Source organism: Rhinolophus ferrumequinum, chromosome 3 (assembly GCF_004115265.2).
Source record: "Rhinolophus ferrumequinum isolate MPI-CBG mRhiFer1 chromosome 3, mRhiFer1_v1.p, whole genome shotgun sequence".
In the NCBI taxonomy this organism is placed as follows: Eukaryota; Metazoa; Chordata; class Mammalia; order Chiroptera; family Rhinolophidae; genus Rhinolophus; species Rhinolophus ferrumequinum.
The window spans coordinates 84505575-84525935 of record NC_046286.1 but is presented as its reverse complement, the minus strand read 5'-3'; the positions used below and the strand labels follow the sequence as shown (position 1 = coordinate 84525935).

Below are 20361 nucleotides of genomic sequence, written 5' to 3'. Positions count from 1 at the left end.
ATTTATAGAAAATGTCCAAATAGGCAAATCCATAGAGACAGAAAGGAGATTATTGGTTACAAATGCTGGGGAGTTTAGGAGATGAGGAGCGACTGCTTGCTATTGGGTTTCTTTCCAGGGTGATGAAAACATTCTAGAATTAGATTATGATGATGGGTGCACAACTCTTTGAATCTACTAAAAACCACTGAATTGTACCCTTGAAAATGGTATAGTTTATGGTGTATGGATTATTTCAGTAAAGCTGTTTAAAAAAGGAGATGAAGCTAATGTTTGCTGAACATTACTGGTGTCAGCTATTGTGTTAATCATCTTATGTGCACCTTTTTACTGCCTCATAACCACCACTGCTGGTTGGTTATTAACCTCTTTTTCTATTAATAGATAAAAACAAAAATTAAACTTAAAGAAACTGAGTAAATGTACATGAACACAAAGGTAAGGGGCAGAAAGGGGAATCAAATCAAGAGCTAAGTTTAAAGCCCACGCTCTTTTCATTATACCAGTATTTAAATGTGCACATGGTGCAAAATTTGCAAAGAAGTCGCAGAACGTCAAATTTTATGAACAGTTTCCTCTTGAGAATTGAACTCTTGTATCCCCAGATTGAAGACTATAAGTTTCTACAAAACAGACGATAGAGACCAATTTAAAACAATCACTTTATTAAAAATAGCAAATTTCACAAATAATCATTTAACATTTTGTTGTCACTGGCCATTGGAAAACACATCAGCGCGTGTACTGATTGTCTAACGTAAACTGAAGCTGGGCTGCCACGAAAAGCCTGTGCGTCATCAACTTAGATGAACAGTGGAATAAGTTTGGTGAGCTCAGGAAGGATAAATCCTTCAGCCCTTTCAACAACATTTAGCACAATTCATTTCAAGTATAACCCCATAAGGCAACAATATCAACTAAAGCAGCACAACCTCTGCATCACATTTCCTGGGTAAGCCTTCAACAAGGCCTCCAGTGATAGTGAATTACGGCAAGTCAAATTTACTCAAGCAGTATGTGAAAATCATTGCATTGGCACTTTAGTTACTTTAATTCGTTATTGTGGAAGATGATTCGGCTGCTGGATTCAGCTGGAAAAGTAAAGAATGCTGTTTTTCTTCAAACCGCAAGAAAGCAACTGAATTTCATTTTAGCTGGTGGAAGTATTTGGAACATCTTGTGCATCTGCCAAGTGGAGTTTTTGTCTGAATTCATCAGTTAAGAAGATTTTCATCTTATAATAATTACTTCTTTTAAATTTCTGGAAATTACACTCAGGAGCTAAGAGAAAGAGGTATTACAAAAAAGAAATATGTTTAAAGGGAAAGTGCCAATATTGCTACTGAGAAACCTGAAAGTGGTCAGACAACTTTTAAATGTAGTGAAGTAATTATACTAGCCTAGAATTTGAAGAGTTCAAAAAAAGTCACCAAATCAAGACTATATTCCAGGTTCTAATAGAGCACAGAATTATTTTAATGAGTAAGAATCATTTTCATAAGGAGCTGATTAGAAGCAAATGTAACTTATTAGACTAAAAAAAAAATTCATTTGCGAAGACAACATCAGTTTATCATCTTCAGAAAACAATTTCTTTGTAAAAGTCAAAAATAAAATCTTCATAGCTCTAAAACCTTCCCTATAATTCTTGAACTTATTCTTCAAGAAGATTGGAAATAGCTGGAATTCCTGTAGATACAAGTCCCTTATCACACCTGCCTTCCATTTTCATTCTTTCATCTAGATGATCTACCTGCTACCTGTTTTTCAAGACCTAATTCAAACAGTGATATGCACACACTGAGAATGAAATGCCAGTAATACGTGTTTGGCAGAGGTTGCAAAAAGGTTGCAAAAATGTACAGACATGAGCACTGCCCTGGAAGATTCTCATCCAGTTGGAATGCTGAGATTTAACACATATGAAAACCAACAGATAATGAACAAAAGGCAGAATGCTAGTTTGAGGTACAAACAAAATGCATTTGGAAGTTATGAACTTCAGTGTTATTTGACAAGGAGAAGGGGGAGGCCAGAGCAAGTCTAGGTATGAAGTGCAACCTGAAAAAGGCCTGACGGTGAACATGAACATGAAGGGCTCTTGGGCAGCCAGAGAACCAACTTGGTGGGAATATAAACTATAACAGGATATACAGGTGGTAGTTAAATTATTGAGACCCTTTAGAAAGCTTGACATGGTAAGAAATAGGAATAGCAAGATGAATGTGATGTTTTAGGAAGAATAATTTTGTAGCAATAGCTAAAGTCTACAGCAGCACTGTCCAAAAGAAATGTAATGCAAGCCACAGATATAATCTTTTAAAATATATTTTATTTACACTAATAAAAATTATCATTTCAACATGTAATCATAAAAAGCACTGAGATATTTTAATTCTTTTTTTTTTTTTAATAAGTCTTTGAAATCAGGTGTGCCTATTACACTTACAGCACTTTTTAATCATTTCAGGGGCGTAGTAGCTACATGGCTAGTGGCTGCCTTATTGGACAGTGCAGCTCTACAGCTGGAGTAGAAATTTGAAAGGTCATGGAATCCGGTGAGGAGGGTCGAGAATGAAGAGTAAAAGGCAGAACTAATGATACCTGACAACTAACCATAATTAAGAGATGAGAAAAAATGTCATGTCCACGTCCAGGCTCAATGGCAGAAAGTGCCATGGATTAGCAGTATCTGCTATGGTAATAGAGGGGTTTTTAAATACTCGTGGAGACTGAAATACCTGAGGCACTGATGATAGAGAGGGAAATGGGGAGGGGAAAGCTTGAGGAAATGAGGGTGGCCAGACTTTGCTCAAACTTACACAGCTGCTTACCAAGGTTTGAAACCAAGCAACCCAAAGCCCACGTTCTTATATTCTACCTCGCTACCTTGTTTGACTGTAGTGGGTGAATTGAGGAAAGTGGTGAGACAAGTAAGTCTAAATGTTAAGCAAACACTCAGGTAAGAGAGTAAAAGAGATGTAAGTGTCATAAGCACAGAAAGAATAGAAAGCTTGAAACAAGTATAAAGAACCAGGAATCACTTCTTCTAAGAAAAGCCCTGTAATTAACTCATGTCTTACCCCTTCTTTCTTAAAATGATGATGATACCTTCCATTAATACCTCCCCACAATTTATGTGGTTTCTCAAAATCTCCTGTAAAATGGGGAGTATAACATCACCTACTTCCAAGGGTAAACTAAATGAGATAGTGTATGTTTAAACCTTCATATAATACTTGGCAAATTGTAAGTATTCAATAAAAATTAGTCGTTAATTGCTATTACCGGATTTGTATACAACTCCCTATTTCTTCATTGTTGTTACTGCACAATTGAGCAATTAATAACAGTATATTATAGTAACAATATATATAGCTATATACCTGTATCTATATCTATATCTATATATAGAGATACACACACACACACACACACCAGGGGTGCCAAAAAATATGTAAACATGATTTGTATTCATCTTATGTTATTGGTATATATTGAGTATTACAATTTTAATACAGTTTTTTTCCTTTCTTAAAATGTGTATACATTTTTTGGCACCGTGTGTGTGTGTGTGTGTGTGTGTGTGTGTGTGTACACAATGTAGTTTGGAAAATTTCACATACACATTATTATAGGTAGCGATTACCCTGTATAACAGGGGACACAGATGTTCAACAATGCTCAAGGTTACATTATCAAAATGTGGAACCAAATTTCAAACATCAAATCTCTTGACTCTACAACCCGTATCCTTTCTAGTATCTCAGTATTTGGATTAAAGGAGATGTCTTATCTCTCAAAGGAAATTATTTTATAGGCAGGATCATTTCTTATTGTTCTATGTACCTCACATTGTGCCTATCATTATGTAAACAAAATACATTTTGATAAGTTCCTGAAATAATTGCTCTAAATTGAAATGTCAAAACCTGAATATTTTACATGTGCCTTGACAATTTCCTTTAAGCTAATCCTATGATACACTCTGTGCACTTAATTATGAAAATGTCAAAAAAAAAAAATGTCATTTCACTAGCTATGTAAGCATCCCTTGGAGGCTGAATTTTAATGTCTAATTTTCAAATTATGGATTTAAAATATTTATGTAATAATATTAAATTAAGCATAGTATATCTGGATATCCAATTGCCATTTAGCCTCAGAATCTAAGATTCAAAAAAATTTATGACAACTGGCTTAATCCTCAATTCTCTTGATTAAAATTTTTTTTAATTTGTTTTAAAAATACAAAAACAATACAAAGCAAAGCAGAACAAACCAGAAACAAACAGAATTTCTGCATACAAAACTATAAAATTCTATTTAGAAAGCAAAGGGGAAGAGAGATGGCCCCAGTAAATAATAGTAGGTGTCTTTGTTCATTGTATCTAAAAACACATCTTTCTAAAACTTGATTAGGACTAGTCCCCAGAAATTATAATTTGTGGATTTTTCACTGTTGATATTAGGCAAAGGATACATGGAAGAATTCAATTCTTCTAACTGTAACACAAAGAAACACATTTAATTTTAATTTTTTTCTGTTTCAATCCATAAACATTTATTGGTTCTGACATTCCAGACAAAACATTGTTCAAAGTACTGTTCCAATTTTAATATATGTGCTGAAGTGAGCACTAATTTTAATTTTTATAAGATAAATATCATAAGTAAATAATTGTTAAATACATTTTTAAATACATCATTTTTCATTTAAGCTTTCTTTAAATGAAAAAGCAAAATATTAAAGAAAAATCCTTTTCAAAAATTTCCAGGCTGGGAAATTCACTTATGCTAAATAATTATAAAGTAGCTTTAGCCTATATTAAACAAGAACATGAGAAGAGAATAAAACCAAATGATAAAAACTGGAGTTTTCTAAGTATTCTTAAAATCATGCATAATTATAATAGTTATATTATTATAATATAATTATTACAATTACAATATCTCTAATAATAGTTTTTAAAAGAAAAAAGTTGACATTTTAATGATCAAAATCTTTAAAACCTTTATGGATTACAAAAAGATTTCACGTAACATTAAGTTTTCAGTATGAGGTAGAATTAATCATGCCTAGAGGGAAAACTCTGAGTTACAGACATGTTAAGTTGCTCAAGGTTACAAATGCGGACTCTGGACTAAATAAAGGCTTTCTGGTTTCAAATTCAGTGTTATTTTCACCATACCACAGTCACTCTCCTAAATGTATTACAAATTAAGCTTATATTTGTGAAGAGAAATTGATAAAAGGAAATAGTTGCAACAGTGAACATAGTAGACTCGAAATAAAAAGTGTAGGCTTGAAAATTTCAAAGTATAGGCATATAATTTCCCTCACATTTATTTATTCAAAAGATAGAGAAAAACAATAGAATTTCATTGGTGAATATGGAAATTGTTCTGAAACTAAAGTATACTGAATTCAATTTTTATTTATGTTTGTTCCAAAAAAGATTTAAAGAGGTTAATTTAATTAACTTTTCAGTATAAGAATCATTAGTTTAAAAAAAAAAAGGAATCATAAGTAGTGTTATAGGCTAAATTATGTCCTCCCAAAATTCGTGTTTTAGCCCTAACCCCTAGTACCTCAGAATGTAAGTGTATCTGGACATGGGTCTTTAAAAAGGTAATTAAGTTAAAATGAGGTTATTAGGGCGGGCCCTAATCCAAAATGACCGGTGTCAGAAGATGAAATGTAGACACCGGTACCCATGCATACAGGCAGAATTCCACGTGAACATGAAGACCGCCATCTATAAGCCAAGAGGCCTCAGAAGAAGCCAACCCTGTCAACACTTTATCTTTAACTCTGAGCCTCCAGAACTGTGAGAAAATACATTTCTGTTGTTTAAGTCACCCAGTCTATGGGACTTTGCTATGGCAGCTCTAGCAAGTGAGTACACACAGAAATATATTAAATTACCATAAGCACTAAACATAATTATGAATTTACAAATAAGTAACCACCCTGAGTAAATAATGCAATATGTATTAATCATGTCAGGATTTTCTGACATACTATCTTCTACATTTAAAGATCTTATCATATATGTACAGAAACTAATATTTCATTTTAAGATTTGCCAGCATTCTCGGAATATGTGCATAAATTCTTTGAAATATATTTCTTTGAAAAAAAAGTACAATGTGGTGAAACCTGAAAACATTACACTAAGTGAAAGAATCCAGACAAAAAGCCATATATTATATGATTCCACTTATATGAAATGTCCAGAATAGGCAAATCCATTGAAGCATAAAGTAGATTAGTTGCTGCTAGTGGATGGAGAAAAGGGAGAAGTAAGAGTTACAGGGTTTCTCTTTGGAGTGATGAAAATGTTCTGTAATTAAACAGTGGTGATGTCTGCACAACATTGTGAATATACTAAAAACCACTAAATTGTGTATTTTGAAATGGTTAAAATAGTGAATTTTATCTCAATAAAAATATTTGTTAAGAAAATAAAGAAAAAGAACTATACTCACATCAGACAGAAGCCTATCCAAGTTAGAATCACTAGCTGTTTTTCTCTTATCCTCAGGAAGTTCCTCTAACTCCCCATAAAGCTCCAAATTCAAGCGAGCTAATTTCTCCTGCATCCCCCGAACATGTTCCATCTGTTCAATGGAACATTCATTTCCTGGGGGAACATTCCAGAACATTAATAAAGATTACGACAGTTCAAACTAACTTTCTTGAGAAAATACTTTTAAACTCTAGGTGCTACAAAATAAATTCATTATTTTTTTATACTTTGTTGATGATTGCGTATTTTGTGGATATAATTACAAATCAAATTTCTGACCAGGAAAACAATGACTATCTAAGAAATGACCATGGATATTAAGCAAATGAGATAAGAAAGATTTCTTAAAAATTATCTCTTAGGTAAAGAAGATACTTTTCTCAATAGTAATATCACATATAGAAGTGATAACATCATCTAATCATCTCCAATTTGACAACTGTCATTTGAATCAACTGATCCAACATTTTATAATAATCTGAGTGAAATTAAGAGTCATAGTAAGGACTCCAACCATAAATCATTTTGTCAACCAATTATGTATTCATCCTTTAAGAAATATATATGAAAATATTTATGAAGCATGTAGAATGTTATGAAGCAAGAGAAACACAATGTAATATTTTCAATTGTATACACAGTAGTACAAGACAACTTAATTGCTAAATGAAATCTAGGAAGATTGCATTTTATGCCTCTGGACTATTTTTTTTAACAAACAAAAATGACACTTTTAAAAAGAATTGCAAAATACACACAGAAAATCGGATGGAAACATCTTGAAAATAAAAATGGTAAATATAAACATCTATTGCTTACCAAATGCTTGAAGTTTTCCAGAGTGGAAATCATTCAAAAGACTGAGAAGCCCCCTCTCCATCTCCTGAACGTCTGAGACATCAGTGAGAAAGGAATGCTGAATTGGAGTTGACTGAGCACCTTTTCCTTCTCCACCATGAGATTTGGTCTTTTCCTTCATCACTCTGCAAAGGAGATGCAGTTAAAAAATTAATTGCAGAACGCAAGATAGTGGAGTAGATAAATGCTGTGCTTGCCTCATCTTGTGAACACATTAAAATTACAACTAAATTATAGAAGAATCAACCTGGAGAACCATCTGAAGTCTAGCTGAACATAAATTTTGTAACTAAGGATATAAAAAAGCCACACTGAGACTGGTAGAAGAGTGGAGAAGCAGAAAGGGCTGGTCACACACCTCTGTGTGGCGACTGAGAATCGGGAGGGACATCTAGGCATGGAGATTTCTCCTGGAGGAGCAAGGGGTCCTAGTCCCATACCGGGCTCCCTAGCTTGGAGTACGGGTGCCCGGAAGAAGAGCCCCCACATCTGGCTGTGAAAAACAGTGGAGACTCTGACCATCAGAAAGCTGCAGGAAACCCAGATGTCCTCTTAAAGGGCCCACACACAGACTCACTCACACGTAGGCAATGACCTTGGGTTCTTGTAAAGGGACAGTGACGGCGGGGGCGGGCATCGGAGACATACGGAGAGAGACCGAGTTGTGTGGCTTTAGGGAGAGGACTGGAGGTACAGCTGCCATTTTCCCTGTGTGAGGTCCTGCTCCCGTGCAGCCGGCAGGTGGGCAGCATCTTTCCTGTGTTGAGCCCCCACACACACACCCGTGTCCAAATCTGAACCTGAATTGGTCTGGTGAGCTCTGCTCGCTCCACCCTGGTGACTCACTGAGACCCCACCTCACATCTGGGATAAGAAGAAAGCAAGCAAGGGATTGAGAATCTATTTGAAGAAATAATGACTGAAAACTTTCCTAATCTGGTGAAGGAAATGGACATACAAGCCCAGGAAGTACAGAAGGTCCCAAACAAGATGAACGCAAAGAGGCCCACACCAAGACACATTATAATTAAAATGGCAAAGGTTAAAGACAAAGAGAGAATCCTAAAAGCAGCAAGAGAAAGACAACTAGTTATTTATAAGGAACCTCCCATAAGACTGTCAGCTGATTTCCCAACAGAAACTTTGCAGGCCAGAAGGGATTGGCATGAAATAGTCAGTGATGAATAGTCAGTGATGAAAAGCAAGGACCTACAACCAAGGGTACTTTACCCAGCAAGACTATCTTTTAAAATCAAAGGACAGATAAAGAGCTTCCCAGATAAGAAAAAGCTAAAGGAGTTCATCACTGCTAAACCAGTAATACAAGGAATGTTAGAGGGACTTCTTTAAGATGAAAGAAAAAGATAAAAAGTATGAATAATAAAATGGCAATAACTACATATCTATCAACAATTACTTTCAATGTAAATGGATTAAATGCTCCAATCAAAAACATAGGGTGGCTGAATGGATAAGAAAACAAGACCCTTACATATGTTGCCTACAAGAGACTCACTTCAGATTGAAAGACACACACAGACTGAAAATAAAGAGATGCAGAAAGTTATTTCATGAAGTGGAAACAAACAAACAAAAAGCTGGGGTAGCAATACTTTTATATCAGACAAAACAGACTTTAAAACAAAGGCTATAACAAGAGACAAAGAAGGACCCAGTAACCCCACTTCTGTGTATTTACCTGAAAAACCCAAAATGCTACTTCAAGGGGACATGTGCATCCATATGTTCATTGCAACATTGTTTACAATGGACAAGATGTGGAGGTAGCCTGGGTATCATTGATGGATGAATGAATAAAGAAGAGGTAGTACATATACCATGTTTCCCCAAAAATAAGACCTAGCTGGACATCAGCTCTAGTGCGTCTTTTGGAGCAAAAATATAATATAATATTCGGGGAATATTAATTAATTCCCCGAAAATAGACCTAGCTGGACCATCAGCTCTAAAGCATCTTTTGGAGCAAAAATTAATATAAGACCCGGTCTTGTATTATAGTAAAATTGGGTCTTATAGTAAAATAAGACCGGGTCTTATATTAATTTTTGCTCCAAAAGATGCATTAGAGCTGATGGTCCAGCTGAGTCTTATTTTCAGGGAAACACGGTATATAAACTCATAAGCACATATGATGGAGTGTTAAAAACCTATTATTAACCTTGACTCCTTCAACTTCCTAAGGCCCCCACATGTAGTCATGAAGTCTTTTTGATTATACCCATAAATATATCTCTGCTCTCTCTAGTTCTCTCCTCTCCACTGCCACTACCCTATCTCTTGACCAAACTACTCCAACACCTTCCCAACTGGTCTTCTTGTCTCTGTGTGTTCTCTTCTGATCCCCCTTCCCTCCCTACAGAGCGGCCAAATCAATTTTTAAAAAGTAAAATCAGGTCATGTAATTTACTTAATTCAAACCCTTCAGCAGCTTTGCAATGCCTGCTGGATAAAGCCCCATATCGGTAAGAAATGCTATCCTCCCCTGTCTGTCTATGCTCTAGACATCCTGAATCTCTTTTGCTTCCTAGAAATCCATTCTCTTACCTAGTTATGTGCTAATCCTCTGCCTACGTTAGCATCCTTCTCCTTAATGCCATCTTTGCCAAGCTACCTCTACACGTCCTTCAAGTGTCAGTTTAAATGCTATTTCCTCACGAAGGCCTTTTTAAAACTCCTAGGTCAGATTAGTTCTTATTACACATGCCTAGCATATACCAGGTCTCAAACACTTGAGTGATGATGCTATACACACTGTGATATGGGAAGAGAGAAGGGGCAGTTTAGCCCATCTAGGGGCGGCCAGAGAAAACTTCCTAAAGGTATATGTGAGTGAACCCTTAAAGAATAAGCAAGAGTTCACCAGGCAAAAAAGGGAGAAGGGGTTGTGTGTTATCTGTTTAACCCCAACACGTACTACAGATCCTGCCATACACATATATTCAGTACTCAATTAATTTCTTTATAGTGATGTGTGAAGATACCTTTCCCACAGTGCACTCCCCACATAAGGATATGATGAACAGGGAACAGGGTGGGTGCGGGGGAGGAGGTAGCAAGAAAGAATCAAACTCTCCTTATAAGCAATCAACTGAAAACACATAGGCTGTTGACATGAGATCAGTAACAGTTCTTCACAAAGCAAGACCTGTATCTTATATACAGTCAATATCATTCTTGAATGATATTAAATCATGCTGCTCAATTGCCATCCAAGACCCACAGCGTCAGCATCACCTGTGAGCTTATTAGAAGCCCGATCCCAGACTAAATGATTTGGAATGTGCATTTTAAAATGAGAGACCCACATTCACATTAAAATCTGAGACAAGCTGCTACAGACTATAAGGTTTTAGTACAGCAAATGTGTATCTTTTCTTTCAAATTGCAAGTTTTATCCAAGTAAGTGTTTCACATTAGTTATCATTTAGTTACCCTCTCAAGAAAGAAAAACATCTGTTTGTTCCTACTTCAATGTTTTTGATCATTTCACACGGTCTCACTTTATAGTAAAATAATTCAACAATAAAAAAGCACTGGAAATTACACTAGGTGCAAAGCTCCACTGTAAGGACTATCTAATCCATAAGGATGAGGAATACAGCCGCAGCCCTCAGGAAGCCTACATGCTAAACTGTAGAGAAATAAAAGAACAAGGTAGAAAATGACAGTAAGATATTGATGCAAAGAAACTGCTGTAAGAATCTAGAAAAAGGAATGATTACCTTTACAATCTCTTGCCTTTCTTTTTCCAGCAACCGTAACCATATTAAAAATTTGACTTTTAAGTTAAACTCCTCCAGGAAAACCCCTTTCCAATCTGATAATTTATTCAAAGGAAACCCTAATAACTCTTGTTGTTTATCATTTAGTCCTTACTGCAAATTTCTCTCCCAAGTGTCTCTGGCTATGTCCCTTTTCTTTCCTCAAAGAGAGTGTGAGATCAAGGCAGGAATCTTGTTTTTTGTGTAAACCCAATAGACACAGAGTGCTACAAGCATTACTTCCTTAAATGACTCTCCACAATGAGCTTGCAATTGGAAGTATGTTTATTTGATAATAATTAGACAAATTATGAAAAGGCTTTTTCTCTAAAGATGTTATCTTGCTTTCCAAATATTTAATGTTATGAAATACTTACAGATATATGGCAGTAATATATAACACATTTAAACTTGTTACTCCCGTTTCCTTTAGAGCCTGAAGACAAATGGTGTTCACCAAATATTAATGATTACGTCTAGGTGGTGCGGTTTTAGTGTTTTAAATTTCTGCTCTGAATTCTTCCTGTGTTTGAACGTTTACAAGAAATACAAATCATTTCTATAAATAGTGAAACCACGCTTTTTAAAAAATAAAAACGACCAAAGCACAAAACTCAGCTTAGTTAAAAAACAAAAAACAAACAAAAAAAACCCCATATGTCTTTTATCCCATTTCTGGCTAGCTCATCATCTTTGTCTTCAAGTTTTCTTGCTCTGTATATTTTAATATGATACAATGCAAGGGCCTTCAAACCAATCATTCATTTTGCATTTTCTAATCTCTATACATACCCTGTAACCTTCATAAATTTTTTCCTAAATCATATAATATGTGCCTTGACTGTTTGAAAAGTCAAGAAAAGAGAAGAAAATGTCAGAAGAATTACAGGATTTAGTATTTAATACTAGGTAGGTGCAAAAGTCATTGCGGTTTTTGCAATTGTTTTTAACCTTTTAAACCACAATGACTTTTGCACCAACCTAATCGCATTTTGCTGCAATAATATAAAAGAAAAAAAAATTTCACCTTTTTAACTTTGGTCGCTGTGAAGTTGACTGTGATGCAGGATTTGAAAACCCAGTGCTTTTACTAACAGGAATGGCATTTTTTTTGGCATTCCCAACCTGAGTAGAGTGGGCACTAAAAGACTTGGGACTCCTCCTCTTTACTTTCCGCTCCTCCATTGTTTGAAGTTTCTTATTACACCAAGGCCAGCTTCTTATGACCTAAGGAAACAGAGCAAAATTATACATGTATGCTGTAACATGCCAAAATAAAAGAGGCTCAAAGACCCACGTCATAGACTGAAAGAGGACCAAGAAAAGTGAGAATAAGGGTGCCTTTAATCTATGTACACAGAAGCCCTAAGCAAAACTGTCCACAAAATTTTTTTTCACTATTTTCTTTATTCACTCATCCCATAAATGTTAGCTCTCTTCCACTTGCCAGGCACTATTCTGGGCATTGGGGAGATGGTACTGAAAAGGCAAAGTCCCTGCCCTCAAAAAGCCTACATTATTAGAGGGAACAATACATATGAAAATCAACAAAACAGCCATGTGATATTCCCAGATAGACTCAAGCTTCAGGTGGCCTTTAGGTCTCCCTTCTAAAACGCATTCTTAGAAGAACCAACTAGATTCGAACAGATGGATAATTGACAGGAATAGCTTCATTTTAACTAGAAACCTTATTTCAACTACCAAGCAGAAACTCAGTGTCTGTCTAGGAATAATACTAATTTTAGTTCTTTGATCAAGCGAAGTTCTGTAAAATGAAACTTCTTCTGTGACTATTTTCTATATACTTTCTCTACCTATCTCCATGGAAAAATGAAACTTTGTTATATATGGTTTTGCTAATATCAAAAAAACTTACACTATGAAGTTACAGCTGGCCCTTCCATAGAGAAATTATGTACGACCTTCTGTTGATCCAGTACTTTTCCCTTACTTTATGTATTAACCAGCCTTATTTTCCTATTAGTCATCCATCTAAAAATTTCCTCCTCCATTTCCTTTTTGTTTATGCATAATATTAAATTCTTCTTAGTTACATTGTTTCATGTATAATGAGAAGTTTACGTGGCCAGTGGCCATTTACATCATCAGATTGTAAAGTTCGTAGCACTAGGCCTTTTTTGTTGTGTTGTATTTAATCATGCTGTGACTATTTAAAAAGATTCACATCCATTGATGTCACCGCTAAAATAATTACTTGAGAATTTTCATGAAAACAGAAGTTTTGGTATTGTCTGGAATTGGTGTCACTAAGCACTGGAATTTAAACCATTCAGCTCGGGTGGCTCAGGCTGACTCTAGACAATCATAACTGGAACTATGAGACCTCCAAAGAAGCAAAGGTTTTTAAAGGAAAGGCTCTGATACCCAGTTTCTAATCCCAGATTCCAAATGTATCCCCCTATATCTTGGCTAACAATTTTTCCTTTAAGAAGCATGTTTAGTAATAGAACGGGCATTTGGGGTTTTTTTCAGCACGCAACACAAATTAAATGCAACTTTAAAAGACTGAATAGAGACGAAGGGATATCAGTTCTCCAAGAACCAAGTATCTGTATAAATTTATGATACACATAAACACACTGGCGTTCGAATTGAATGCTAATACACATCCGGTGACGCAAGAAAAAGGAAAAAAATGTAGGAAGTAAAGCAATGCAAATAAACCAATAGTGGTCTAAATTAAAATGTTCTGAGGGGCTCGAAACTGATCTGTTTTGGGGAAGTAACATCTGTCACAAGTGCACTGAAATCCTTCTTGTATACTAAGCAGCACGGAACCATTTGGAGAAGCCCTTCGTAAACAGCTCGTAGTTGACACACACTGGTTTTGAGAGTCAGGAACACGCAGCCTCCGAGCAGGACCACTAGGACTCTCTTGATTTCACCTCATTCCCCTTCCCCGATCTGCTGATCCTTCACCGCCCGGAATCCAGCCGTGGCCACGGTAGGTGGTGGGCGGGACCTAACGGGGGTCACGGCGGGGGTGCCTTTGCTTCCACTTCATACCTGAGGAAGGAGGAGAGCGGGGTCCTCTTCCTCAATCTGCGAAGATTCCGGGGTCCCCGATGCCACCACCTTAGCTGCAGCCGCCGACGCTCCTGCAGCAGCTCGAGCGGGGGTCACACCCCGAACCCCGCGCCTCCACAGCTCCCTCTGTTTACGGACATGACGTAAGGAGGTGGAGCCTGCGTGCTCCAGGCGGTAGCCTCGCCTGTTCCGGCTCCACCAGTGTCGTGCGGGTCTCCGCCCTTTACACCGCATTGCTTCCTCTGTCCTTCCTTTAGGCGGGCGTGGAGAGGAGGACCCCCTAGCTGGGTATTTATTTGGGGTCTGTGGCCCCAAAGCAGGAAAGGATAGAGGGTAGCAGTGGAGGCAGGAACGAGAAATATAGTAACCTTTCTGGAAACTGCCCCGCTCCTTCTGTGAGTGCCAGCTCCTACGCACTACAATTCCCAGCGTGCTGTTCGAGCAAGCAAGGCGGAACCAGTGTGTCGCCATAACAACCATTCTGGATTGTTTCCGATACATCGCCCGGACTTTGCAAGGTAAACCAACTTTGGCTTGGAAGGCATCGTGAAAAACCGTGATTCTGTTTAGGGACCCCAAAGCCGAGCCTAATTAGAACCTAAGTGCAATTCTATTACTACGACTACTATTAATAACTACTCTGTTCAGGCACTAGACGTACATTTTCTCTATACCTCACTACAATTTTGTGAGATAGGTGTTATAACCCCTGTGTTAGTAAAAAGGAATCTAACACTCAGAAAGGCTAATAAACCCACGACTCTTGGTTGCCAAGACTGTTCTTCCACTATACATACTGCCTCTGGAGAAGGAATTGCAGCTTGAGAGAGATGGAACTATTCTAAATGAAGGGAGAAATCTGTATTGTATCCCCTAGTTTGGATGGCCTTCTCTGTGTGGGGTTTGGGAGTGGGCAGGTTTTAGGTTCATAGACCGTTAGGTTGAAGTGACTGGAGAGCACCGCACATTTCTCCCACATTTGCTAACGAGGAAATGGGAAACCAAATCTAGAGATTATTATATCAATGCCAGAGAGGCCAAGCAAAGACGAATCCAGTTATCCTGGCTTCTAGTATGGGATGTTCATCCACCACCACCACGCTCCATATTTTAAAATTCTGGAATGTTTTATAAAGAAAAACAGAGTAAACATTCATGTACCCACTATGAAAACTGAATAGATGTTACGTTCTGTCATTTTATATTTTTAGATGAAAGAAACAGAATGTTGCAGGTAAAGTGGGTGCCACCTATTTCCAGTGCCACTCTCCTTCCCTTCAGAGAGTCAACTACTGTCTTAAATTTGACATGTGTCTTCCTAATCTAGGCTTAGTATACTTTCCCTATTACTGTATATTTATAAGCAATGTGTAGAATCACTTTGGGCTTTTGAAGTTTTACATGAGTACTATTATATTTTGTGTTTTGATCTACAACTTAACTTTTTCACCCAATTCTATGTTTTTGAGATCTGTGTACATTGATACATATGGATAAACGTCATTTGTTTTAACTATACTGTTCTATCAAATAAGTTTGCCACAAATTATTTGGGAATTCCCATAGTGATGGATATCTAGATTGTTTCCCATTTTTCACCATTACAAACAATGCAATAGGGTATAATCTTCCCAGTATCTTTTCTCAAAACTAATCTTGTCTCTTAACTGATCTCTGAATTGTCTTATCGTTATGAGCAGAGCTTGCCAACTAGTGATTCACATGCTATATTAATTATTTCAAATTGGTTGCTAACAGTTGAAATTAAAGGAATAAAAAAATGGATGTCATCCCATCTATTTGGCATCGCAATAATAATGGGAAGCTCTGACCACACTAGATCTGCACTGTAGCCTGGCAACAATAGTTCAAGCTGAAGAGCAGCTGCCTCCTTTAGATCAGTTCCAGTGATCTCTAGTGTTTCTCTAATTCCTTTTGTCTTTAGTACCCATCTAAATCCTGTGGTATTTGCATTTGCAACCACCAATATAATTTAGGAACACAAGAAGGTACCCTTCAAAACGTACATATTTCAGGTATTCAGAGTTCTGTATTGAGTCCCTATTTTGACCAGACACTGTCTAGGAGGTCAGGGGACATCCATAAACAAGATGGACAAAAGCCGTCGGAGATCTTATATTCTTGATAAAGACGATAGAGTAGTAAACAAATGGACAGTTTCAGTGACAAGTGCTCTGAAATAACAGCTTAAGGTCATAGGGAGTTATTGTAAGGGGTGGGGTCCTGAAGAGGAAGTGTCAGGGAAGGCCTTCCCGAAAAGGCAATGTGGGGGGTTGAGATAAGAATGAAAGACAGTTGCCAGCCATGGAATGATCTGGGGGAGAACATCCTTGGGCAAAACATGGCTAAACCAAAGGTCTTTAGGCACAGATGAGCTTGGCATATTTGAGGAAGCAAAGGGTGGGTGTGGCTGGACTGTACTGACTTAGGGGCAGAGTGACATGAGATAGAGTCACAGAGGCACATTTTGAATGCGATTTTTTTTTTATTAGATTCAGGTGTTACAAAGTAACATAATAGTTAGAAATTTACACCCCTCACAAAGTGATAACACCCCCCCCAATTTACTACCTTCTGACATCGTATATAGCTGTTAAAATATCATTGACTATATTCCCTATGCTGTACTTTACATCCCATGAATATATGTATATATGTGTGTGTGTGTATATATATATATATATATATATATATATGGCCAAAAAATGTATACACATTTTAAGAAAGGAAAAAACTATATTAAAATTGTAACATTCAATATACACTGATAACAAAAGATGAGGGGCTCCAAGTGTTTACCATCAGTGTAATTTTAATACAGTCTTTTCCTTTCTTAAAATATGTATACATTTTTTTGGCACCCTCTGTGTGTGTGTGTGTGTGTGTGTGTGTGTGTATTTAACTGTAGTTGACATTCGATATTATTCTACTTCAGCTGCAGCTGTGTTGCAGTGGTCAGGCATCTACACTGAATTTGATTTCTTTTACTTGAAATCTAGAGTTCCTTCTGGAAAGAAATTTTGTTCTTTGAGGTTTACTAGATTTCCGTTTAACTGCAAAATTGCTGCTTTGGATTGACTGTTAAATGCACAGCTTGTATAAATTACTCTAATCAGATACATTCTTCTTAAGCATGGTATTTAGAGGATGAGAGCTTTGATCAACAAGACGCCCGCCCCAACACTAATATACGCTATAGCACAGGTAGGCAAGGAGGAGTACTGGTGGTGCATCTCCTGGTAGTGATGGTGATGCAAAGTACAGTTTCATAAGCGTTAGCCCTACTAAGCCAGAATCTCTTGGAGACCCACGAATCTCTATTTGGTAAAAAACAATAGTTTTTCTTATGGGTAATTTCGTACATATGCGAAAGAAGACAGAATAGTATAATAAACCCTCATGTACCCATTATCTATCTACCTATTGACTCATACCAATGTTGTTTCACTTAACCCCTCCCCCACATTATATTGTAGTAAATCCTAGACATCATTCAATCTATACTATTTCAGTGTAGATCTCTAAGATAAAAAAACAACTTAACCGTAATATCACTATTATTCCTAAAACAGCAATAATTGCTTAACATTATTAAATATCCAGTCAGTGTTCAAATTTCCAATCGCATCGTAAGTATCATAATTTTTCTTCCGTTTCATTTGAATTAGGCATTTTTTTTGTAAGGTCCTCAGGTGATGCATGGGAAGCCACTGTTGTACATCCTCATTTGTTGAGTTACATGCATTGTCCTTCCCCGTGAGAAGGTTACACTCTAAAAGAGAAGGTGGTTATCTCAACCCAAAGCAAATGGCTACTCTACTGTGGTGCCTGGAAAAGAACCATCCCCTAGTTATCCTTTGTGGTTCTTATAGGGAAGAGATTTTTAGTTTTTGTTTCTTTAACTTGGAAGCCTATACCTCATTCGCTAAGTGTTCCTACACCTCCTTTTCCTCCCAGACCAGAATGCCTAGGTGAAGGTAAGATAGGCTCAATGCTTCTTTGCATGCCTAACTCAGGAAACAGCTAGTAAAAAAGCCTTAGAGCATAAATGAGCTTGGCATATGCCTGGAACTGACATACTGATCTAGACTTCTGGTCTACTCTAAGGTGTACATTTTAAGCATTAGTGAAGGGTCCCAAAATATGCACAGAGACCATTATAATTGTATTTTACTGCTAACTGCTTTGGAAAAACTAAAGAAAGGACAAGCAACAGACTTGAAAACTTACAAAGACTTAAACATTTACAAAATTCTTACATATATGGTCTTTGATAAATTTGTCTTCTTCGTTAGGCTATAGGTTCCCTGAGAGTATATATCATTTCATTTGATTTTGTATCCTAAGCACATTGCATAGAACAAGACATAAGGCAGGTACTCAATAAATGTATGATGAGTGAATGAAGTTCTTTGACTTTATATCTGAAAGTGAAGTGATTCACACAATCCCTCTTTAAACCCCAAAGTCCAAAGATAGAGGTGTGGTCACACTGTCAATCAGATGGCATCACTAATGCCCACGAAGGCGCTTTTATTTAGCTGGACAATTTGTGTTTTGGTTCACCTGCCTTCATACCAAGGGGATCTGATGAAGGAATTGATTCTAAAGCTCAGGGAAATTGTTGACTGAATGATTCTTTGTAAACTTCGTATTTGGGATCACTTCCATTTATGATTCTACAAAATTTATGTTTTAATCCAATTTCATGTTCACGCTTTTGAGGCGAAGAGTAGCTAACAGAATTATGGAATGATTAACAGCAAGACAGGAGTCTGATTCATCCTTCCAGTATCCTTTCTCCAGCTCTCGTCATAGGAAGACTCCAGCTCCAGAAGAAAGCTTGTGTTGTAGGCTTAACCAGAAAACAAAGTATACCATGGACCGGCAAAGTAGCTATACTGCATTACAGCCCTTCAATTTTAGTTCACGTTCAGCAGTATTACCATGGAATACCACAAGACTGCTCAGAAATACTTATAGTGGAGAAAGCAGACGGGAGGGAGGGAGGGAGGGAGGGAGGGAGGGTGAGGTAGGAAGGGCTCCCATAATACTTTGTTTATATCTCTATCTAACAAGAACATTTAAAAATGTTATTTAAACGTAAACTGTTACCATTCCGTCTTTTAAGGGGTTGCCATAATTCCCGTCGGTGGAGAAATAGATCTTTATACGGGGCAAGAAAAGGGATGCAACTCGGCTCTAGGTAGGTGGCCCATTGTGTGTCATAATACAACAATGAGAGTTGTACAGGCACAGTGGGCAGGAGGCTGAGTTTGGGGATGTGAGATTGAGAAAGTTGAATTGTTTTGTCTAATAAAGTGGCAAGAATTGTTCACTGTGGTAGAGGGTGGGAGTTGGGAAAAAAGACACCAAAAAAAGAGAGCAGAGGGAGAAAGAGTCAAAATGGTAGGAAGAACTTTAAAAAGAGAAATGAAGGGCCGTCTGCTCCACCTCCTCACAGAAACTACCTATTCCTGGGCCTTGTAGTTTTGTTTTTCTGTGTTTGGGGACCCCACCCCACTGCCGCAACCATGCTGTGCCAAATCATCGGTCAGGCTAAGAAGCATCCAAGCTTGATCCCCCTCTATGTATTTATTAGAGCTGGAGGTACTGGAGCCGCGCTGTATGTCATGTGCCTGGCATTGTTCAGTCCAGATGTCTGTTGGGATAGAAAGAATAACCCAGAACCCTGGAACAAAATGGGTCCCAATCAGCAGTACAAGTTCTACTCAGTGAATGTAGATTACAGCAAACTGAAGAAAGAAGGTCCAGACTGCTAAATGAAATGTTTCACTAAAAAGCTGCTTAGAATGCAGGTCTTCCAGAAGCCATCCACACAATTTTCCACTTAACCAGGAAATATTTCCCCTCCAAATGCATGAAATCATGTTGGTGTGTTATGTTGGGGTTTACACTGATTAATAAATATCTGAAACTTGAAAAAAAAGACATGAAGTCTATTATTCAATTTGTAATTGTTAGTGTTACTCTACATACACACAGACACACACACACTCCATGCTTCCAAACATCAAGATAAATCCCCTACAAGCTCAGTTTTGTGTGAGTTAGTCATGGAACTCAGGGAAAAAAGTTGTATTCTACGACTGTGG

At 37.2% G+C, this 20361-nt stretch overlaps 2 protein-coding genes across 3 annotated transcripts; one reads left to right on the top strand and one right to left on the bottom strand.

Moving 5' to 3' along the window:
- Positions 1-644: 644 nt before the first annotated feature.
- Positions 645-14741, bottom strand: CCDC28A (coiled-coil domain containing 28A). Of its 2 annotated transcripts, XM_033103206.1 has the most exons (6): positions 14204-14741; positions 12201-12400; positions 7353-7516; positions 6493-6647; positions 4484-4506; positions 645-1205 (listed from the first exon to the last, which is right to left on the bottom strand). In XM_033103206.1, the coding sequence occupies exons 1-6, from the start codon at positions 14723-14725 to the stop codon at positions 1151-1153; spliced, it is 1119 nt and encodes a 372-aa protein (XP_032959097.1). In that variant the 5' UTR covers positions 14726-14741; the 3' UTR covers positions 645-1150. The 2 variants fall into 2 exon arrangements, with proteins under 2 accessions (XP_032959097.1, XP_032959098.1); XM_033103207.1 differs by lacking the exon at positions 4484-4506 and having other exon boundaries at positions 1155-1281.
- A 5038-nt stretch (positions 14742-19779) lies between these two features.
- LOC117020602 (cytochrome c oxidase subunit NDUFA4-like) lies at positions 19780-20080 on the top strand. Its single transcript, XM_033103208.1, has one exon. It carries the CDS (start codon positions 19780-19782, stop codon positions 20026-20028), a length of 249 nt encoding a protein of 82 aa, XP_032959099.1. The 3' UTR covers positions 20029-20080.
- Positions 20081-20361: the final 281 nt, after the last annotated feature.

Coding starts and splice junctions, on each gene's coding strand:
- CCDC28A (XM_033103206.1), bottom strand. CDS start 14,725: ATGTATCGGAAACAATCCAGAATGGTTGTTATGGCGACACACTGGTTC. Junction 7,517..12,200: donor CAGCGACCAAAGTTAAAAAG/GTGAAATTTTTT, acceptor TCTCCTTTGCAG/AGTGATGAAGGAAAAGACCA. Junction 4,507..6,492: donor TGGATAGGCTTCTGTCTGAT/GTGAGTATAGTT, acceptor TTTGTGTTACAG/TTAGAAGAATTGAATTCTTC.
- LOC117020602 (XM_033103208.1), top strand. CDS start 19,780: ATGCTGTGCCAAATCATCGGTCAGGCTAAGAAGCATCCAAGCTTGATC.